The sequence below is a fragment of the Melospiza melodia genome, chromosome 25, assembly GCF_035770615.1.
Source record: "Melospiza melodia melodia isolate bMelMel2 chromosome 25, bMelMel2.pri, whole genome shotgun sequence".
Taxonomy (NCBI): domain Eukaryota; kingdom Metazoa; phylum Chordata; class Aves; order Passeriformes; family Passerellidae; genus Melospiza; species Melospiza melodia.
In genome coordinates this window covers 11,692,243-11,713,975 of record NC_086218.1, presented here as the reverse complement: position 1 = coordinate 11,713,975, position 21,733 = coordinate 11,692,243, and the positions used below count along the sequence as shown (strand labels likewise).

At 54.4% G+C, this 21,733-nt stretch overlaps 2 protein-coding genes across 4 annotated transcripts; both read left to right on the top strand.

Annotated features, from left to right (window-relative positions):
* Positions 1–4,984: 4,984 nt before the first annotated feature.
* On the top strand, positions 4,985–11,476 carry LOC134429185 (natural killer cell receptor 2B4-like). Of its 2 annotated transcripts, none has more exons than XM_063176296.1 (9): positions 4,985–5,072; positions 7,552–7,881; positions 7,978–8,307; positions 9,367–9,492; positions 9,943–10,019; positions 10,292–10,354; positions 10,658–10,726; positions 10,863–10,922; positions 11,010–11,476. In XM_063176296.1, the coding sequence occupies exons 1-9, from the start codon at positions 5,000–5,002 to the stop codon at positions 11,067–11,069; spliced, it is 1,188 nt and encodes a 395-aa protein (XP_063032366.1). In that variant the 5' UTR covers positions 4,985–4,999; the 3' UTR covers positions 11,070–11,476. The 2 variants fall into 2 exon arrangements, with proteins under 2 accessions (XP_063032366.1, XP_063032365.1); XM_063176295.1 differs by having other exon boundaries at positions 10,292–10,357.
* Positions 11,477–17,404: 5,928 nt separating this feature from the next.
* On the top strand, positions 17,405–20,491 carry LOC134429205 (CD48 antigen-like). Of its 2 annotated transcripts, none has more exons than XM_063176323.1 (4): positions 17,405–17,537; positions 17,916–18,236; positions 19,038–19,292; positions 20,083–20,491. In XM_063176323.1, the coding sequence occupies exons 1-4, from the start codon at positions 17,462–17,464 to the stop codon at positions 20,172–20,174; spliced, it is 744 nt and encodes a 247-aa protein (XP_063032393.1). In that variant the 5' UTR covers positions 17,405–17,461; the 3' UTR covers positions 20,175–20,491. The 2 variants fall into 2 exon arrangements, with proteins under 2 accessions (XP_063032393.1, XP_063032392.1); XM_063176322.1 differs by having other exon boundaries at positions 20,080–20,491.
* Positions 20,492–21,733: the final 1,242 nt, after the last annotated feature.

The window sequence follows — 21,733 nt, the reverse complement described above, 5'->3', positions numbered from 1 at the left end:
CGGCTTCACCCATTCCCGGTGCCCGGAAATGTTTGGGATGGACCAGGAGGATCCTTGGGGTGGATGGGGAAAATATTTGGGGTGGGCGAGGAAGATCTTTGGGATGGCCAAAAGGATCTTTGGGGTGGATGAGGAAAATATTTGGGGTGACCAAAAATATTTTTGGGATGGCCAAGGAAGATATTTGGGATGGATGAGGAAGATTCTTGGGATGAATGCGGGAAAGGTTTGGGGTGGCCAAGGAGGATCTTTGGGGTGGATGAGGAAAATATTTGGGATGGACCAGGAAGATCCTTGGGATGGATGAGGAAGATATTTGGGATGGCCAAGGAGGATCTTTGAGGTGGCCAAAAGGATTTTTGGGGTGGCCAAAGGGATCTTTGGGGTGGCCAAGGAAAACCATCCTGGTCAGCCCCAGGACGTCCCTCGGGATTCCCTGGGGAGCTGCTGTCCTGGAATTGGGATAAAAAGGAGAAATTTCACCATGTCCATGGATTTTTATATTTTGGGAAGCGTTTCCACAGGGGAAAGGAGCCGCCAGGCCGGGGGCTCCAGCCCTTCCCATCAAAATGTGCCTCTTTATGATCCTTTTTTAAATACCTTTCATTTTTTTTTTTCCCCCAGAAATCAATTCCCAAATCCCTCCCTCCATCCCGCGGGAATTATCTCCCTGCCGGGGATTTGCAGGAATTCCATTTCCCAGGAAAAGCCGCTCCAGCCCCAAAATAACTCCTGAGCTCCGCGGGGATCGCGGCCAAACCCCGGCACTGGGCAAGGGCTGGGGGAGACTGGGGGGCACTGGGAGATACTGGGGGGCACTGAGAGGTGCTGGGGGACACTGGGGGACACTGGGAGATACTGGGGGGCACTGAGAGGTGCTTGGGGACACTGGGGGACACTGGGGGGCACTGAGAGGTGCTGGGAGACACTGGGGGACACTGGGGGACACTGGGGGACACTGGAAGACGCTGGACGAGACTGGGGGACGGGGTGCTGGACGCTGGAGGACACTGGGGGGTTCTGGTACATACTGGACACTCGTGGTCACTAGTGGTCATCGGTGGGTGCTGGACACTGGTGGACACTGGTCACTCTCTGCTGGTCACTGCTGGACACTGGTTGTCACTGCGGGTGCTGGACACTGGTGGGAGCTGGACACTGGTGGACACTGGGGGGTGCTGGTGGACCCTGGTCACTGTGGGTGCTGGACATTGGTGGTCACTGGTGGTACCTGGGGGTCATTGCTAGGTGCTGGACACTGGTTGTCACTGTGGGTGCTGGACACTGGTGGACACTGGGGGGTGCTGGTGGACCCTGGTCACTGTGGGTGCTGGACATTGGTGGTCACTGGTGGTCACTGGCGGTACCTGGTGGTCATTGCTAGGTGCTGGACACTGGTGGACACTAGGGGCGCTGGACACTGGTGGGAGCTGGACACTGGTGGTACCTGGTAGTCATTGCTAGGTGCTGGACACTGGTGGACACTAGGGGCACTGGACACTGGTGGGAGCTGGACACTGGTGGGAGCTGGGGGCTGCTGTGCACGCTGCTGGACACTGGGTGACACTGGTGGGTGCTGGACACTGGTGGACACTGGTCCCTCTGTTTGCTGGTCACTGCTGGACACTGGTCACCGTGAGTGCTGGACACTGGTGGTCACTGGTGGTCACTGGTCACCGTGAGTGCTGGACACTGGTGGTCACTGGTGGTCACTGGTCACTGTGAGTGCTGGACACTGGTGGTCACTGGTGGTCACTGGGTGCCCCATCATTCCCACTCCCACCCCATCCCATCCCCCCATCCCAGAGCTCCTCCTCAGCCTGATCCCGAGCCAGGGTGAAATCCCCAATCCCAAATCCCCAGTCCCAAATCCCCAGTCCCAAATCCCCAGACACCTCCTGGCCCCAATCCCGGCTGCTCCCGGTGATCCCGGCACTCCCGGTCCTGCGGAGCTCCCCGGGTGCCGCCAGTGGGGCCCTCCGTGCCTCAGTTTCCCCAGCTCCAACCTGAATCCTGCTGCCCTGTGGCCAAGGGGTCTCCGAACTCCAGAACCCCAGAACACTGGAATCCCAGAATCACAAAATCCCAGAACCTCAGAAACCCAGAACTCCAGAGTTCCAGAACACCAAACTACCAGAATTCCCAAATCCCGGATCCAAGAATCCCAGAATCTCAGAATCCCAGAATCCCAGAACTCCAGAACCTCAGGAATCCAGAATCCTGGAAGCCCAGAATTCTTGAATTCCTGAGCCCTAAAATCCCAGAATTCCAGAATCCCAGGATCCAAGAATCCAAAGAACCCAGGAACCCAGAATTCCAGAATCCCAGCAAGCCTGACTTCCAGAACCTCAGGAATCCAGAAACCTGGAATCTCAGAATCTCAGAATTCCTGAATTCCAGAACCCCAGGATCCCATAATTCCAGAATCCAAGGATCCCACAATTCCAGAACCTCAGGAATCCAGAATCCTGGAACCCCAGAACTCCTGCATTCCAGGGCCCCAAAATCCCAGAATTCCAAAATCCCAGGACCCCAAACCCCCAGGATCCCATAATTAAAGGATCCCACAATTCCAGAATCCCAGAATTCCAGAATTTACGAGGTTGGAAAAGCCCACCAAGCCCAACCAGAATTCCAGGAACTCCTGGGACCCCTCCCAGGGCGGCCCCTCCAACCCCCCTGAGACCCTTCCCACAAAATTTGGGAATTTTGTGCCACAATTCCCTAAATTGCTCTCCAGAGTCAGGAATTCCTCCCAAAATCCCCCTGAAATTCTGGAATTCTGGGATTTTGGAGAGAAAATTTAGGAATTGTGGCACAAAAAGGGACACAAAGCCCCTTTGTGGAGCAGCTCCGGGGTGTGGCTGTGCCTCGGGATGTTCCTCCCCTCCATTCCCTAATTAATCCCTGATTAATCCCCTAATTAATTCCCTAATTCCCCAAATCTCCCGCCTTTGTCTGGGGCTTTGTTCTGGGGACAGAGGCGGCACCCGGGGGACATCTGCCACCGCCACCGGGATTAGGGCACGTCCTCATCACCAATTAATCAATCGAAATTAATTAATTAATTAATGAAACCGCCTTAATGAATCCCCGGATCGACAATTAACCCGAACATCCCTGGCGGGGTGGACGGAGCCGTCCCAGACTGGAAAAATTTGGATTTCCGCCCCCCCCCCTTTTTTTTCCCCCATCAAACCCCTCCAAGTTTGGAATTCGCGTTTTCCAAAATCCCTTCCCAAAATTCCCATTCTGGAATCCTGGAATTCTGGGATTTTTGGGGTTCTGGCATCCTGGGATTCTGGGATTTTGTGGGTCCAGAATTCTGGGATTCTGGCATTCAGGAATTTTGGGATTTTTGGGTTCTGGGATTCTGGGATTTTGTGGTTCTGGGGTCCCGGGATCTTTGGATTCTTGGATCCTGGGATTCTGGAATTCTGAAATCTTGGCGTTCAAAAATCCATGAATCCTGGAATTCTGAGATTCTGGGATTTTGGGGTTCCAGAATTCCAGAATTCTGATATTCAGGAATTCTGGGATTCTGAGATTTCGTGGTTCTGGGGTCCGGGGATCTTTGGGTTCTTGGATTTTGGGATTCTGGAATTCTGGGATTTTGGTGTTCCAAAATTCAGGAATTCTGGGATGTGGGGTTCTGGATTTCAGGAATTCTGGAATTCTGGGATTTTCGGCTTCTGGAATTCTGGGATTTTGGGATTCCGGAATTCTGAGATTCTGAGATTTCATGATTCTGGGGTCCGGGGATCTTTGAGTTCTTGGATCTCGGGATTCTGGAATTCTGGGATTCTGGGATTTTGGTGTTCTGGAATTCAGGAATTCTGGGATTTGGGATTCTGGAATTCTGGGATTCTGGGATTTTGCTGTTCCGGAATTCTGGGATTTTGGGATTCTGGAGTTCAGGAATTCTGGGATTTTGGGGTCCCATCCCGACCCTTTTCCCAGCCCGGACACGGCTCCAGGATTTTATTTGGGGCTGGGGGAGGCGCAGCCGGGTCCCGGTTCCTCTGTTCCCCGGAGGGATTCGGGATTTTGGGGGGCGGTTCGGGGACCCCCCGGCCGCCCGCGGTCTCCTGCTGCCACCTCCCGGCCCCGGGATCGAACGGAATTCCCGGGAATTTCGCTCCCTGCCGGCTCGGGAGCGCGGGATGGGGCTGCAAATCCCATAAAAACCGCGAGTCCAGAAAGCGGGGAGGGTTTGGGGCTGGAACGGGGATTTTGGGGCTGAAACGGGGAGGATTTTGGGACTAGAATGATGAGAATTTGGGGGCTGGAATTAGATGGATTTTGGAGGTGGAACGGGATGGATTTTGGGGTTGGAACGAGAAGGATTTTTTGGGGATGGAACTGGGAGGATTTTGGGGCTGGAACAGGATGGATTTTGGGGTTGGAACCGGGAGGATTTTGGGGTTGAAACCGGGAAGATTTTGGGGTTGGAACCGGGAAGATTTTGGGGTTGAAACCGGGAGGATTTTGGGGTTGAAACCGGGAGGATTTTGGGGTTGAAACCGGGAGGATTTTGGAGTTGGAACCGGGAGGATTTTGAGGTTGGAACGAGAAGGATTTTTTTGGAGTTGGAACAGGGATTTTGAGATTGGAAAGTTCATTTTGGGGTTGGACATTCCTCCCCAAAGCTCCCGGCCCTGCTGCTGCTGGGCTGCCCGAGCTGGGGACAGCGGAGCCACCGCGATGTCCCCAAGCGTCCCCGGCGCTCGCTGCAAAGGGAAAGCAAAACCCCCCAAAACACCCCAAAATTGCCCTCCCGGGGCGACTCAAATCAGTTCCCTGCGAGCTTTGGGGCTGAGAGCGCCGCGCTCCGGACACGTCCCTGTCCCATCTGCCACAGGGGCGGCCGCAGGAGGAGGAGGAGGAGGAGGAGGAAGGAGCCGGGGCAGAGGAAGGAGCCGGGGCAGAGGAAGGAGCCGGGGCAGAGGAAGCCCCGGCGGGCGCTCGCAGCCCCGAGGGGTCCCCGCTCCGCTCCGCGATGTCCCCGCTCGGGGGTCGCCGCTGTCCCCCCGCGCTGCTGGCGCTGCTGCTGGGCCTGGCCGGGAGCCGAGGTGAGGAGGGGGCGCGGGGGACCGGGGGGGCTGCGGGAATTCGGGAATTGCTGCGGGAATTGGGGAATTGCTGCGGGGATTGGGGAATTGCTGCGGAGATTCGGGAATTGCTGCGGGGAAAAACCGGAGCGGCGCTCGGGGGGATGGAGAGGGGCTGGCTGCGGCTTTGGGGGGATTCTCCTCGCTCCTCTCAAACCCCCATTGTCCGAGCAGAGCCGAGCCGGGCCGGGCCGTGGCGGGGCCGGTTCCCCTTCCTGGGCAGCGTTTCGGATGTGGACTTTGCCTGAAAGTCACGACTTCTCTGTTCCCACAGTTTCTGAACCGCGGAGCCGGGACCTTTCCCCGTTCCCAAACTCGGATCCCTCTGCCGAACCAGCCCCGTTCACTCTCCCGGGGTTTTGGGGCAGCTGGGGGTGACCCAGGGTCTTTTTTCCCCTAAAAGCGGCGATTTTGGGGTGTGGGGAGCAGAAAACCAGCGGGATTTGGGGGATGGATTGACCGTGGAGCATCTCCAGGTGCCTGGAGCATCTCCTGGCCACACCTTGGCAGATTTTGGTGTCATTTTCCTGACAGCTCCAGGGTTCGCAGAATCCCAGGATTTTTGAGGCTGGAAAAGAGCTCCGAGGTCACCAGACTGGCACCAACCCCCTCCTGGTCCCTCCAAAGTTCCAGAGATTCCCCGAATACCTCCAAGGATGGAGATCCAACCCTCCCCGAGCCCCTTCCATGGCCTTTTCACTTTTCCAGGCAGAATTTTCCCCAAAATTTCCAGTCCTGGTCCTGCCCCATTCCCGGGGATCAGATCCTAAATCCCCCCTGGGATCAGACCCCAAATCCCCCCTGGCAGACCCCAAATCCCCCCTGGACCCCCCTTTTCTCCAGGCTGACCCCCTGAACCCCCCTGGCAGCTCCGGAGCATCAGGAAAAGACAATTCCCGAGTCCTGCAGGAATTCGGGCACCTGGAGCAGGGGGAAATCCCTTCCCAGTCGCTCCCGCTGCCCCAGGGAAGGATTTCCTGCATTTCCCGAATTTTCATAATTTCCCGAGCCCCGGGGGTGCCCCCGCACCTGCAGCTCTGCCCTGGAGCTCCCAGAAAAACTCTGGATGCAGAAAAACCCCCGGGATGGCTGGGATCCGCTCAGGAGGGTGGAAAGGGGGGATTTAGGGCGGATTTTGGGCGTATTTAGGGCAGATTTAGGGGAGCTGGGCCGTGCACAGGAGCCCCCAGAGCCGCCCTGACCACACGGGGCCGCAGGAAGCGCCGTCGGCCCTCCGGATGTTCCGCGGGTTTTATTTTGGGGGCCTCCGGCATCCGGGGCTGCTCTGAGGAGAGAAAACCGAAATTGAGGGGAGAGGGGGCAGGGGGGGAAATTCACCGGGGTTGGGGAGGGGGAACGGGCGCTGGGAGGGTGTGGGGAGAGGGGAACCCATGGAAGGGGGAACGGACCCTGACCAGTGTGGGATAATGGAAATCTGGGATGGGGAATGGACACAGAACCAGTTTGGGACAATAGGGAGAGGGGAACCCATGGAAGGGGGAACGGACCCTGACCAGTGTGGGAAACTTGAGAAAAGAGGGGAAATTTGGGATAAAAAAGGGAACTTGACCAGTTTGGGATAATGGGGAGAGAGAGGAACCCATGGAAAGGGGAATGGATCTTGACCAGTCTGGGACAATGGAAATTTGGGATGGGGAATGGACACAGAGCCAGTTTGGGATAATGGGGAGAGAGGGGAAATTTTGGAATGCGGATGGGGAATGGACATAGAATCAGTCTGGAATAATGTGGAGAAAATTGAACTTTTGGGATGGGGAATAGACACAGAACCAATCTGGGAAAACGGGGAGAGAGGGAAATTTGGGATAAGAAATGGACCTTGACTAGTCTGGGAAAATGAGGAGAAAATTGAACTTTTGGGATGGGGAATGGACACTTGGCCAGTTTGGGATAATGAGGAGAGAGGGGAAATTTGGGAATGGGGAATGGACACACAACTTGTTTGGGAAAACGGGGAGAGAAGGGAAATTTTGGGAACGAGATGGGGAATAGACAGAACCAGTTTGGGATAATGGGGAGAGGGGAAATTTGGGGTGGGGAATGGACACAGAACCAGTTTGGGACAATGTGGAGAAAATTGAAATTTTGGGATGGGGAATAGATGCAGAACCAATTTGCGATAATGGGGAGAGAAGGGAAATTTGGGGAATGGGATGGGGAACAGATGCAGAACCAATTTGCGATAATGGGGAGAGAAGGGAAATTTGGGGAATGGGATGGGGAACAGATGCAAAACCAGTTTGGCGTGTGTGGAGAAAATGGAATTTTTGGGATGGGGAAGGGAAATGGGCCCTGGGGCCAGGAGTGGACGCTGCAGGTGCGGCCCAGGGGTGGCCCCAGCAGTGACCGTGTCACCTCCGGACTGCAGAGCCCCTCCTGGTGTCACAGCCTCACTGGGGCTCCCCTGGCTCTGGTTTAGGATCCCCGGAATGCCAAAATCCGGCTGTGTCCCGCCCCGTGACCGCGGGAGCATCGCTGTGCCTGGTGCCGGAGAAACCCCCGCGGGAGTGGACAGAGATGCAGTGGAAATGGGACATTAATTCAGGAGCGTTGCAGAGGATCCTGACAGTCACCAGGGATGAAATTTTCTCCTATCCCAGAGGTCCTTTCCACGAGAGAGTGAAATTCCATCCAGGAAACCTCTCCCTGTGCATCTCCCCGGTTCGCAGGGAGGATAACGGGGTCTATTGGGCCGAGTTCGAGAATTCGCGAGTGATTCCATCCCGGTGCATCCAAGTGTCCGTGTGGGGTGAGTGGCTGGGTCCTTGTGTCCTTCTGTCCCTCTTTCCCCATGTCCCCCTGTCCGGGTGTCCTCCTGTCCCCTCTCACCCCGCTGTCCCCGCAGACCCCGTCCCGCGGCCGGAGCTGAAATCCCAAATCCTGCAGCGGGATCGGGGCCGGTGCCACCTGTCCCTGCTCTGCTCCAGCCCCGGGAACGTCTCCTACAGCTGGGCCTGTGCCGGGGATGGCCCGGAGCCGGTCCCGGAGCCGGTCCCAGAGCAGATCCCGGGGCAGATCCCGGGGCAGATCCCGGGGCAGATCCCGGGGCAGATCCCGGGCAGCTCCTCCTGGCTGCTCCGGAGCCTCCCCGAGGGCGCGGATCCCCAAATCTGCCTCTGCAACGTCAGCAACCCCGCGGGGTGGAGCGCGGCCCGCATCGCCCTCACCTGCCCAGGTGAGCTCCCCGTGGGACCGGGGTGCGGCTGAGCATGCTGGGGTTTACAGGCCTTAAATGGGGAAAAATGGGGGAAAATACTAGGTAAAAATCGTTTATGGAGGTGGAAAATACTGGGTAAGAACCTGCTGGAATATACTAGGTGAAAATGGAAAATATGGAAAATATTAGCTGGAAAATATTAGGTAAAAACCTAATATTTTAGGCTGGAATATATTAGGTGAAAATCGAAAATATGGAAAATATTGGGTAAAAACCTGCTGGACAATATTAGGTAAAAATAAAAAATATGGAAAATGTTAGGCAAAAACCTGCTGGAAAATATTAGGTAAAAATAAAAACTATGGAAAATGTTAGCTGGAAAATATTAGGTAAAAACCTGCTGGAAAATAATAGATAAAAATCAAAAATATGGAAATTATTAGCTGGAAAATCTGCTGGAAAATATTAGGTAGAAATAATGAATAAAGACATAAATTATATAGTTTCTAATTTAATTGTTATGTGTAAGATACGCAATTTTTGTGTATGTGTTCAATGTAAAATCTATACTTATATATATATAAAATAAATTCATAAAATATATACTTACATATATAATGTATACTGTTTATATAGTACACTTATTTATATATAAAATTTATGCTTATTTTTATCTATAGAAATATACTTTATATAGATATAAAATATACTTATTTTTACATATAAAATCCATACTTATTTTCTCATATAGCACACTTATTTATCTGTAAAAAATGGACCTTTATCTGTATAAAATCTACATGTATTTTTATATAAAATATGTAATTATCTATATATATAGATATAATTGTACTTATTATTATTTTTTATACCTACTGAATGTTATTTTTAAAGATGTAATTGTTTACATATAAAACATAAAGGTATTAACCTTTAATCCATATTTTTTTATACATTTTTTTATTCCATATAAGTGAAAAATATAAATTTTTATGATTAAGGGAATCCTGGGATGTTTTGGGTGGGAAGGGACCCCAAACCCCAGCCTGGTTCCAGGATTCCGGGATCCTTTTCCAGAAATTTCAGGGAATTTCAGCCTCTGGACACTGCTGGCCGGGGTCGGGGCCGGGGCCGTGGGGCTGATCCTGCTCCTCGTGGGCTTCTGCTGCTGGTGGAGGAAGAGGAGGAAAAATTCCCGGGAAGGTTTGTCTGGAATGTCGGGGCAGGAACCCGAATTTGGGGGGTCTGACCCCAAACCGGCCCTTGGAACCCCAAAATCTGGGAGTTCTGACCCCAAACTGACCCTTGGAGCCCCAAAATCTGTGAGTTCTGATCCTGCATTTACTCTTGGAACCCGAATTTAGGAATTCTGATCCCAACTGACCCTTGGAACCCCAAATTTTGGAATTCGGACCCCACACTGGCTCTTTGAACCCAAATTTGGGAATTCTGACCCCAAACTGACTCTCGGAACCCCAAAATCTGGGATTTCTGACCCCACACTGACCCTTGGAACCGCAAATTTGGGAATTCAGATCCCAAACTGACCCTTGGAACTCAAATTTGGGAATTCTGACCCCAAACTGACCCTTGGACCCCCAATTTGAGAATTCTGACCCTTGGAACCCAAGTTTGGGAATTCTGACCCCGCAGGGACCCCCAGAACCGCCCCGGAGCAGGCGCTGACCGTCTACGCCACGGTGGGAGAGAAGAAACGCCGCCAGGACCCCGTGAGTGCCGGGATTGTCCCTTCCCACCCCAAATCCGGGAATTTTGGGGTCGGACAAACCCCCCAAGGTCACTGAGTCCGCCCTGGGGCCGACCCCAGCCTGGTCACTCGGTGTCCGGTCACTCCTCGGACACTCCCTGGGCTGGGAACCCAAACCTTGGGCAGTTCCACGGCCTAACCACACTCCCTGTGGGGAAATCCACTCCGGGTGGGAATTTTGGGAGCCCCAAGCTGATCCTTTTAACCATTTCTGCCTTTTTTTTGTGTCCCCAGGCCAGGACGGGCGAGGCCACCCAGGAAGGAGCCACCATCTACGCTGTGGTCACTCCCAGGACAGTGGTAGGGTCATTCCCATGGGATCCCCAGGCTGGATCCACTTTTAATCCCAAAATTTCCCGGTTTTTTTATCCCCAAAATTTCCCAGTTTTTATCCCCAAAATTTCCCAATTTTATCCCCAAAATTTCCCATTTTTAATCCCTAAACTTTCCCATTTTTATCCCTGAAATTTCCCAGTTTTTATCCCCAATATTTTCCATTTTTTTTATATCCAAACTTTCCCTTTTTTATCCCTGAAATTTCCCATTTTTTATCCCCAAAATTTCCCATTTTTTGCACATCCTGACCCTTTTTCCCCGCAGGAGCACCCCAGGCACCACGAGGAACCCGTGAATTTCACCATTTACTCCACGGTCCAGTTCGACCACGGGGTGAGGCTGCCCTGGAGTGTCCCCAAGCCTTGGGGACACCAAATCCGTGTCCTCTTGAGGACACCAAATCCGTGCCCCCCGAGGTTTTGGGATCCCGCTTTTCCCAACGGGAATTTTCCCCCTTTTTTCCCCACAGCCTTCATCCATCAAGAGGAAGAGGCTGGACCGATCTTTGGTCTCCACCGCCTACCTGGAGGTAATGGAGAATCCATCGGGTTTTTAGGGATCAAAAGAATCCCCAAAATGCCCCAAAATGCCCCAAATCCCACCCATTTCCTTGCAGGATAACGGGGGTTACAGGCGCTTGGGGTTCCCAAATCCCGCCGACCACCAGCGCCCCTGAAACCCTGGAATTCCCATCCCGGTGGAATTCTCCTCCTGGAAACTCCAGCGGCCACCGGGACCCATGGAATAGAAATATCCAGAAATATCCAGAAATTCGGGGTTTTCCACCCAAGATTCAACCCCCGGCTGCGCCTCGGAGCGAAGATTTGGGGATGGAAAATTCTGGAAGGGATGGATTTGGGATTGGGCAGGCGGGATGGGCAGGGTGGGAATTCTGTGGGGTTTTTAGCGTTTGGAAATTTGAGAATTCTTTATTTTTTATTTTTCTTGATGAAGAGCGTGAAGAGGTTTGGGTTCACCAATCCGAGTTTTTGGCCAACGCACCAATTTTGGGGTGGGTTTGGTGCTGGCGCTCACTGGAGTTGTTTGCTCGTTTCCCGCTGAGGGATCTGGATTGGGAGGAGGAGGAGGGCAAAAAAAGGCTCAAAACTTTAAAAGGTTATTAAAACATCTTTATTTACTGAGCTAAAAATAAAATAATAAGAAAATCACAATAAACCTTTGGATTGCTTATTCCCCAGCCCCTCACCACCGTTTTTTATTTCCCACTGTCAATGTAAAGTGGCAAAAGCTGGGACTTTCAGTCAATTTATAAACTCAAAATATCCTTTCTTCATTCTCTTGGGTAGACGAGTCTCTCCTGCCATGCCATGGAGACGTCTCCCCAAGAAACCATTATTTCCTGGCTTTTAATTTTAATTTTAATTTTAATTTTAATTTTAATTTCCATGAAACGAACAAAGTCGTGGTTGCATGGTCCGGCCGTGAGGATTTTGGCCGGACAATCTCGGCCTCGTGGTCACTCTGGATTTTGGGGCCACCTCCAATGCTGGCCCCATGGACAGTCCTGGTGGCCCCATGCCAACCTGGCCGCATGGGGCTGGTCAGTAACCCGTCCCCAGGCCGGAGGAAAAAGAGATTTTCTTGGGCTTTGTTGGTTTTTCAAATATCTGCTTTTCCACAGAGGCGTGGTCAGCTCCTCCCTGTGGTGTCAATCTGCAAACCTAGCAAGATGATTGGCTCTTCGGACCTCGCCAGTGGATTGGCTCCGCCCCACAGGGAACCAACCCCGCAGCTCTCCTCCAGCTAAAAACCTGTCAAGATAAAGTCAGGAGAACCCCAAATATACCCCAAATCCACCCCAAATCAGCCTCAAATCCAGCCTCAAATCCACCCCAAATCAGAACCCCAAATCCACCCAAATCTGCCCAAATCCAGCCCACCCTGGCTCTGTCCCCCTCCCAGGTCCCACCTCCTGCTCCCCAGGACTCCAGGGATGGTTTTCCACCCTCACCTCTGGATTTACAGTAGGCCACGAGGAAAATCGATAAAAGCGACCCGATTTCAACCCCGGCCACGACGCCGATCCTGATCCAGCTGCCGGAGCGGGCGCCTGGAAAAGGAAGAAGATCCCGAAATAAATCTGGCTCTTCCTGGCATTGGGGCAGAGGGAATTTGGCCTCAAATCCCGCCCTGATCCCTCATTCCAGGGGATCTCACCCCAAGGCAGGGCAGAGGCGGCGCTCTCAGGGGATCGAGATTAGCCCATCCCAACCCCAAATCCCAGCTTTTCCTGCTCTCAAGGATCGGGATCAGACCATCCCAACCCCAACATTCCCGTGTTCCTCAGGGGATCCGAATCAGCCCATCGGGATCTGTCCCCAGCTCTCACCTGCGCAGAGCTCCCCAAGGTTGGTGATGGTGACGTTCCTGCTGCTGACGGGGTTCCATGCCGTGCACGTCACCGGCTCCAGCCCATCCTGGGATGTTTTCTTCACCAACAGCACCACGAAGCTCCCGTCCCACGTCTGATCCCCCACCCTCCAGGTGTAGGAGACGTTCCCGAGGCCGGTGCCGGGCGCGGAGCAGCGCAGGGAGGAGCTGCAGCTCCCATCCAAGCAGTTCTGGTCCTCGCAGGTCACCGTGGGCTCTGCCAGCTCCCCTGCGGTCACAGCGGTGTCACAAACGTCTCATTTAGTGTGAAAAACCCCAAAACAGCACTGAAAGCACCCCTAAAACAGCACTAAAAGCACCTACTGAACACCTGCAGGGTGAAGGTGGATGTTTCATACAGAATGGTTACAGAGTAGGTCCCGGCATCCTCCATCCTCAGCTGGGAGATGGTGAGTGCACGGCCGTTCTCGGAGACAGAAAAACGGGTTTTGAATTCCTCTTTATGAAATAAGGGTCGAGGAGGATTCTCAAACGCCACAGTCAGTATGGGTTCATTCCCAAAATTCCAGAATGCGGGATTTCCATCTGGGTTGTGGGTGCGGAAGGTCACGGGCTTGCCCAGGACCCCAATCACCTCCGTGGGGTCGCTGGCACTCACTGGGGAGAGAAAATGGGGAGAGAACTTGAGATGGGGGTGGGAGCTCAGGGTGGGATGGAGACAGGATGAAGGTGGGCTCAGGGTGGGATGGAGGTGGGACGGAGGTCGGTTGAAGGAGGGTTGAACGGTTCAAGGAATAAGGGTGCGATGAAAAGCTGGAACGAAGGAGGGATCAAGGTGGGATGGAGAGATGAAGGTAGGCTGAAGGTGGGCTGGAGGTGGGAGGAAGCTGGAATGAAGGAGTGCTGAGCATGGGCTGGAGATGGGATGAAAGGGGGAAATGAAGGTGGCATGAAAAGCCGGGATCAAGGTGGGACCAAGGATGGATGAAGTTGCAGAACCCAGAGCATGAAGCCCATCAGGGCTGGGGGTGCTTGAGGGCTCATGGAAGGGTCCCTGGGTGAAGGAAGAGCACGAGGGCGCCCCCAGGCCGAGCCCGGAGGGGAACTGAAAGGGAAAGGAGAACGAGGAGTTGGAGACAGCCTGGCCCTGGACACTGCCAGGGGTGCGTGGGGCAGCTCCAGCACGGCTTCTCCAGGCTGACCACTCCCTGTGGCCACAGGAAATGGCCCCTGTGAAACTGTGGACTGGCTCCAACAGTTCCATGAACTTCTCATGCTGGGGGCACCAGACCTGATGGGATCTGGAGATTCCAGACTGGATCTCACCATTCCAGGTAGGATCTCACCATTCCAGAGGTGAGACCCCTTCCACACTCCTGGACAAGGTCCAGGATCCCTCTGGACCCATCCCTTCCCTCCAGTGACCACACCATGCCCTTGGCTCACCAATTTGAGGAGGAAGGAGCTGTTTTTGTTATTTTCGCAACTTCCCATTTCCAATGAACCGTGCCACCCCATTTATACCAGCAATGGAGTTCTCCTTCCCAGTTTTCCCAGCAGGGAACTGATCCTGGCCCAGCCCCGAGGTCGGGCTGGGAATTTCTGTCTCCCTCAGCCTCAGCCACCCCTGCGACATGGACAGAGGAGCCTGTGGAAGGAACAAGCTGCAGGGGCAGATAAAGTCCCAGGAATAACGAAACCACGGGATGGTTCACATGATAAACCCCCCTCAGAGCGGGCAAGGGCTGAACCTTGCCCAATTTCCCTCTTTTCAGCCAGAAAACACCCCAAGATGAGACCCCCAAAACCAGGGAGGCAACGTGGAGAGGAGCAGGAGCTGAAGGCAGAGCAGGATGTCTGGAGAACATCTGGAGCAGAGGTTGGATCAGAGATGGACACCAGAGATGGACACCAGAGATGGACACAGAGATGGGTACCAGAGATGGACACCAGGGATGGACACTAGAGATGGACACCAGAGATGGACACAGAGATGGACACAGAGATGGGTACCAGAGATGGACACCAGGGATGGACCCCGGAGATGGACACCAGGGATGGGCACAGAGATGAGCACCAGAGATGGACACAGAGATGGGCACCAGAGATGGACCAGAGATGGGCATCAGCCCGCTACCAGCAGGAGCTCCATGGCAGCCCTGGATTCCAACACTGGGCACGAATCCACCCTGTGGAGCTGCTCTGATGCTCTCAGCCATGCCTCGAACCCAAAAACCCCAAAAACCCCAAAACCACCCCAAGATCTCCTTCCCAGGGGACCTGGCACTCACTGGTTTGGTGGAGCAGCATGAAGGTGACGAGATGAGGGATCCAAAACACGTCCATGGATGTCCAGAAATTGAGCGGATTTTGGGGCACCAACAGGCAAAAATTCGAGCCAGAAAGAGGAAGAAGAAGGAAGAAGTGCCCTTGTGGCTTTTCAGCATAGAGGTGGAGGGGAGGTGGCTTTGGATGTGGTTTGTGATGAAAATAAAACATCAAGGAGGGACAATTCCCGCTCACACGGAAACCTGAGGTGTTTAAAAGAAAACCACTCTGTTTTCAAGGAAAAAGGAGGAAACTCGAGGCGTTTAAAACAGAGCCCAACTCCGTTCCCGAGGAAAGATGAGGGTGGGACCAAGAGTGTCACCGTGGCCGTGTGTGACAAATGGCTCGGGCGCTCCGTGGGGACCAGCCTGGAGAGCATTATCCCAGAGAATGTCATGGTGCCCATGGAATTGGTGCCCATGGACTGGGGCCTTCAGGGCATCCCTGAGGAGCGAGGCTGAGCCCAAATCATGGAATGGTTTGGGTGGGAAGGGGCCTTGAAGCTCATCCTGTGGGCAGGGACAGCTCCCACCAGCCCAGGCTGCTCCAAGCCCTGTCCAGCCTGGACTTGGGCACTCCCAGGGATGGAGAATCCATGGAACAACCTCAGTGAGGGAAAGATTGATCCCTAAAATCCCATCTAAATCAGTCCGGGGAATCCTGGAATGTTTTAGGATGGAAAGGAACCTGAAATCCCCAAAAAATTCCTACCCAAATTCCATGGGCAGGGTCCTCCCCCTATCCCAGGTGGGTCCAGCCTGGCCTTGGACACTCCCAGGGATGGGGAATCCATGGAATCACCTGGGACCCTCACAGGGAACAATTCCACCCCAAAATCCCACCCAAATTCCCCCTCCCCTGTCCCCCTGACCCCATTCCCCCTTTTCTGGGGAAAATTCGTGGGAAAATTCTCCTTCCATTTGTCCTGAAGCCCCCCCAGGTCCTGCAAGGCCACAGTGAGGGCACCCCAGAACTTCCCCTCTCCAGCTGAACAGCGGAACTTTTTGGGGCTGGAAACTGCACAGCCCCGTTTTCCCAGGATTTTGGGGCAGCTGGTGGTGACCCGGGGTCTTTTTTGCCCCCTAAAAGCAGCGATTTTGGGGTGTGGGGAGCAGAAAACCAGCGGGGTTTGGGAGATGGATGGCAGCTCCAGCCCCTCCTCATCCCAAAGGACGAGGGCGGATGCCTCCGTGGGCGCGCTCTAATTTATTCTAACGACCCTCATTTGCATGCCGGGGTTAATTCGCAGCCCTCCAATCGCCCTTCCCGTCCCTCCCCTCTCTGTTTCGGCGTCACCGCAGCCAAGGCGACACCGGAGGGGACGGGGACAGCCCCGGGCCGGCCCCAAGTGGGTCAGGGCGCAGCGGGGGTCGCGGGGGTCCCTTTGTTCCCCTTTGTTCCCCTTTGTTCCCCTTTGTTCCCCTTTGCTCGCAGACCCCCGCCCGTGGGAAGACGCCGAGGGCCGTTTGTCCCCAGCCAGGGGACAGCGAGGGGACAGCGGGGGTGGCCCGAGTGTGGCCGGGCGGGGGAGGGAGGAATCCGGGCTGGAATTGTGGAATAGTGGAAGAGCGGCGACCCCGGGAAATCCCGTGGGGATGGGGGAGAATCCCCGGAGGGAGCTGGGGTCGAGCGCGCCTGGACATCCGGTGGTCATCTGGTGTCCATCTGGTGTCCATCCAGTGGTCATCCAGTGGTCTTCCAAGGATTCCCCTGGGATCGGATCCCAAATCCCCCTGGGTTCAGATCCCAAATACCCCTCTGGAAGATCCCAAATCCCCCTTGGCTGCCCCCAGGCTTTGGGGTCACTCTGGTCACTCACAGTGACCCTTGGGGTCGGTGTCCCATTGACCATCAGGTCATTGGGGTGGTCCTGGATGGATTTGGGGAGATTTGAGGCATTTTGGGGAACCTGGGTAGATTTTAGGGTGATTTTATGGATTTGGGGGGATCTGGGTAAGTTTTGGAGGGGATTTGAGGGACTTTGAGGGGTCCCAGGTGGTTTTTGTTGAGGATTTGATGGATTTGGGGGGTCTGGGTAGCTTTTGTTGAGGATTTGAGGGGCTTTGGGGTCCCTGTGGTGGGGATTTGGGGGATCCATGGGGCGCTGCGTTTCTGTGAGTCTCAGGGGCCGTTCGTAGCGCCCTGATGACCTCATGTCCCACCCCGAACTGCGGCTGTGGGCCCGGAAGAGGAACAGGAACCTCCATCAGGCGGTTTCTCCGCCTGCTTTCAGAACCCCCCCAGCCCCAGGTTTTGGGGAGTCTGGGGGGTTCCAGCCTTGGGGGTCCTTGGGGAGCAGCTGCCCCGTGAGGGGGGTCCCAACTCGAGGGGTGTCCCGCCCTGGGTGCGGCCATGTCCCACCCTGTGAGGTGACGCGGGTGACAGAAAATGGCGCCAGCGCTGGAGCTGAACCTCATCCACTTCCTCCTCTTCTTCCTCCTCTCCCTCCTCTTCGCCACGCCAGGTACGGGGCTGGATGAGGGGCTGGGGTGGCCATGTGGCTTTGGGGACATTTGGGGACCTTGTGGTGAACCCGCCCAGTCCCCACAAGGTGCCACCACCGGGTCCCTCCAACGGGAGCCGCCGCGCCCTGGGGGGATGGACTGTCCCCACATGGAGTCCCAAAAAAATTTTAAATTTTTGGGAATTTGGGGCAGGAAAATTCAAAATTCTGGTCCTGCCCCCTCTTCATGCAAAAGGCTCCAGAAAGGGTGGAGTTATTTCAAGTTTATTTTTAATATTTGAGTTATTTCCGTTTGGAACATGTCTGGAATTCCAAGTAGGATGAGACCTGGGGAAGGACGACCAACCCAACTCCACCATCCCCAATTAATTTTGGCAGCCCGGGCACAAGAACCCCAACCCTCGGAGGTGGCCGGAGCCGTGGGCGGGGTGGCACTTCTGACCCCCCAAACGCCCCAAAATCCCTCAGAATACTCCCAAATCCACTGGCGATGGCAAACCCAGCTGAGGATCGCCATCCTGAAGAGGGGGGAGAAGGTCAGGTACCCCCAGACCCGCTTTGAGGGACGCCTGGAGCTCATGGAGAACGGCACCCTCAGAATGAGCAACCTGAACCTCGAGGACAGCGGCGAGTTCCGGCTGTACCGGGAGGATGACACGGGCAGGGAGAGCGTCCAGAGGGTCCTGCTGAGGGTCTACGGTGAGTCTGAGAACAGGGGATTGTCCCAGGGGGTGTTGGGGACATTGTGATGGCCTGGGGATTGTCCCAGAACTCCAGAGGGTTTGGGGATCGTCCCAGAGTGTCCAGAAAGTTCTGCTGAGCATCTACGGTGAGTCTGGGGACAGGGGATTGTCCCAGAGTGCCACGAAGGGTTTGAGGATTGTCCCAGAGCATCCAGAGGGTCCTGCTGAGGGTCTATGGTGAGTCTGGGGACAAGGGATTGTCCCAGGGGGTTCTGGGGACGTTGTGATGGCCTGGGCATTATCTCGGAGCTCCAGGAGGATGTTGTGACATCCTGGGGGTTGTCCCAGAGCCCCACAAGCGGGTTGGGGATGTTGTGACATCCCGGGGGTTGTCCCACTGTCCCACAGGGACACTGTGAGACCCTGGGGTTGTCCAAGAGCCTCATGGGGGCATCGTGACTTCCTGGGGGTTGTCCCAGAGCTCCACAGGGGTTTGGGCACATTGTGGTGTCCTGGGGGATGTCCCACTGCCCCACAGGGACTTTGTGGCTTCCTGGTTGTCCAAGAGCCTCATGGGGGCATCGTGACATCTTGGGGGTTGTCTCAGAGCTCCAGGGGGACTTTGTGCCACCCTGGGCACTGTCCCACAGCTCCAGGAGGACCTGGTGCCATCCTGGTTGTCCAAGAACCTCATGAGGACAGTGTGACATCCTGGGGGTTGTGCCAGAGCTCCACAGGGGTTTGGGGACGTTGTGCCATCCTGGGCATTATCCCAGAGCTCCATGGGGACTCTGCGCCACCCTGGCCTCTCCTGCAGACCTGGTCCCCAAGCCCAGCTTGATGGCCACCACCAACGGCGACCCCCAGGTGTGCAACAGCACCCTGAACTGCTCCGTGGCCCTCCAAGGGGTCACCTACAAGTGGATCCTGCCCCAGAAGGCCCCGATGAAGCAGGGCCCCGTCCTGGAGGTCTCCATCAACCCCGCGGTGGGAACCTACGTGTGCAAGGTCAGCAACCCCGTGTCCTCCAGCAACGCCTCGCTGACCTTGCGGCGGCCCTGCAGCTGGACAGGTACGGCCACGGCCGGACACGGCCCCGGCCAGGGCTGGCCTGGCCTTTGGGGGGTCCCCAGAGGGGTTTGGGGGGGATCTGGGGACTTTCAGAGCGATCCCATGGAACTGTTGGGGTTGGGAAGGAGCTCTGAGGTCGTCAGTCCAATGTGGGGCTGACCCCTCATCCTGAGGGATCTCCAGGGGTTCCTCAGACACCTCCAGGGGTGGACACCACAAACCTCCCTGGGGCTGACACCATCCAATGTGAGACTGACCCCTTCTGGCCATCCAGAGGGATCTCCAGGGGTTCCTCGGACACCTCCAGGGATGGACACCCCGAACCTCCCTGAGCCCCTTCCAAAGCCTTTTCCCCATTTCCAGGAGGAATTTCCCCAAATTTCCCACCCTGAACCTCCCCTGGCAGAGGTTGAGGACATTCCTTTGTCCTGGTTCTGGATTCCACCCCAAAATTGACTCCACTGTGGTGTTGGAAGATCCCTGAACCCCAAAACTGAGCCCAGAGGGGCTCTGGAGATCCCTGAACCTCAAAAATAAACCCATGGTGTATCAGGGGGACCCTGAACCCCTAAAATCAGTCCGGGAGGGGTCAGGGGGTCCCTGCGCCCCCCAGATGATCCCTGGGAGCAGATCCCAGTCCCAAGGTGGGTCCCAGGGCCGGGGGATCCCTTTTCCCTCCTCCTGTGGGTTTGGGGTGGGATTTGGGGACCCTCCTGGAGCTCCTGGATCCCTCCTGGGTTTGGGGTGGGATTTGAGGACCATCCTGGAGCTCCTGGATCTGCCTCCAGAAGAATCCTCCTCGTCCTCCATCCACACCACGCACAATGCCCTGCTGGCCCTGGGACACCTCGTCCTCCTCTTCCTCCTGCTCGCCGTGGCTTGAGGACCCCGCGGGCGGCACCTCCGGTCACCTCCTCACCTTCCACCACCACGGGACCAAGATCCGGATGAAGATCCCGAAATCCTCCGGGCGCGGAAAAACCGCGGGCGCGCAAGGGAACGGAATCAGCGGGATCGTCCAGTTTGGGGTTCATCTGGAAATCCTCCTCTTCCTCATCCCCAAATCTGTGGGGAGACCCGACCTGAGCCTTTCCCGGGCTTCCCTGGGATTTTGGGGGTGCCCTCTGCCAGGGAGGTCTTGGGGTTCATTTTGGATTTCCCAAATGTTTGTTTGCACATTAAATTCCATCCTGGACACGACATTTTGTTTTGTTTTGTTTTATTTTATTTTATTTTATTTTATTTTATTTTATTTTATTTTATTTTATTTTATTTTATTTTATTTTATTTTATTTTATTTTATTTTATTTTATTTTATTTTATTTTATTTTATTTTATTTTATTTTATTTTATTTTATTTTATTATTTCCCAATTAATTCCATCCTGGACACCACATCTTTGGGATTTTCTGGATTTTTTCCCTGGCCTGGGACATCCCACGGCTCAGGGATGGGAGATGTTTCCCCCCAGCCCCATTTTTGGGGACAAAATCCCTTCTTTTGTCCCCCAGAGCGGGATCTGACTCCGGAGGGTGGGACACGGATCCAGTGGGGTGGGAAGAAACCTCGGGAATGACGGAGATGATCCCTCAGCCTCAAATAAAAAACCTGGAAAAGTCTGGGACAATTCCAGCTCCACCAACCCAGCCCAAAAAAGGGGAAAATCGGGGATTTCACCTCCATAAATCCCAAAAAGTTCCACTTTGGGCAAAAATTCCCAAAGATTCCTTGGAACCATCCAAGGGTCCATGGGGACCTCCTTGGAAAATTCCAGCCCCACCTGAGGAGCGGCTCGGGACAATTCCTGCTCCTTGGGTGATGATTTTGACACCAAAGCTGATTTTTCCAGTGAATTTCCCCCCTTGGAAATATTTTTTTGGGGTCTTGGTCCATTCCCATGTGGAGATTTCGATCTTTTATTCCACTTATAAAATCCAGGATGTCAAAAAAACCTCTGGAAATTAATAAACATTCATCCTGCTGCTGAGTTTCCAGCTAGAAAATTCCGGGATGAGTTGATGGGGAGAAGAACGGATTTGGGATCATTGTTTCCACTTAAAAGAGGTTTTTCCCACCATTTTTAGTTCCTTGTTCCCGAAAATGCTTCCCCAAAGGAATTTTCCTCTGGATGATTTCGCTTCATTAATTTTTCCCTGCCTGATGCCAGCCAATCCCAGGGGGGGAAAACTGTGGGTTTTTGGGAGGGATTTTTTGGCTTTTCTGGACCATTTCCAGGTTGAAAATTTTCCTTTTGGGACCTGGGGGTTGAACTGGTGGAGAAATCCATGGAGAAATCCAGCCTGGCCGTGGGAATTCCAGGTGGGATTTGTGCTCTAAAAACATCCCAAAAAACACCAAAATACCCCCAAAAATCCCCAAACAGCCCCAAACACCCCAAGACCAACGACTTTGCCACGCCAAAATCCTTCCAAGCTCCCATTC

Excerpts from the sequence above, each read along its gene's own strand:
- LOC134429205 (XM_063176322.1), top strand. The coding sequence starts at position 17,462 with ATGGCGCCAGCGCTGGAGCTGAACCTCATCCACTTCCTCCTCTTCTTC. Across the intron at positions 17,538-17,915 it reads CCTCCTCTTCGCCACGCCAG|CCCGGGCACAAGAACCCCAA; the intron begins GTACGGGGCTGG and ends TAATTTTGGCAG. Across the intron at positions 18,237-19,037 it reads GGTCCTGCTGAGGGTCTACG|ACCTGGTCCCCAAGCCCAGC; the intron begins GTGAGTCTGAGA and ends CCTCTCCTGCAG.
- LOC134429185 (XM_063176295.1), top strand. The coding sequence starts at position 5,000 with ATGTCCCCGCTCGGGGGTCGCCGCTGTCCCCCCGCGCTGCTGGCGCTG. Across the intron at positions 7,882-7,977 it reads CATCCAAGTGTCCGTGTGGG|ACCCCGTCCCGCGGCCGGAG; the intron begins GTGAGTGGCTGG and ends CTGTCCCCGCAG. Across the intron at positions 10,358-10,657 it reads TGGTCACTCCCAGGACAGTG|GAGCACCCCAGGCACCACGA; the intron begins GTAGGGTCATTC and ends TTTTCCCCGCAG.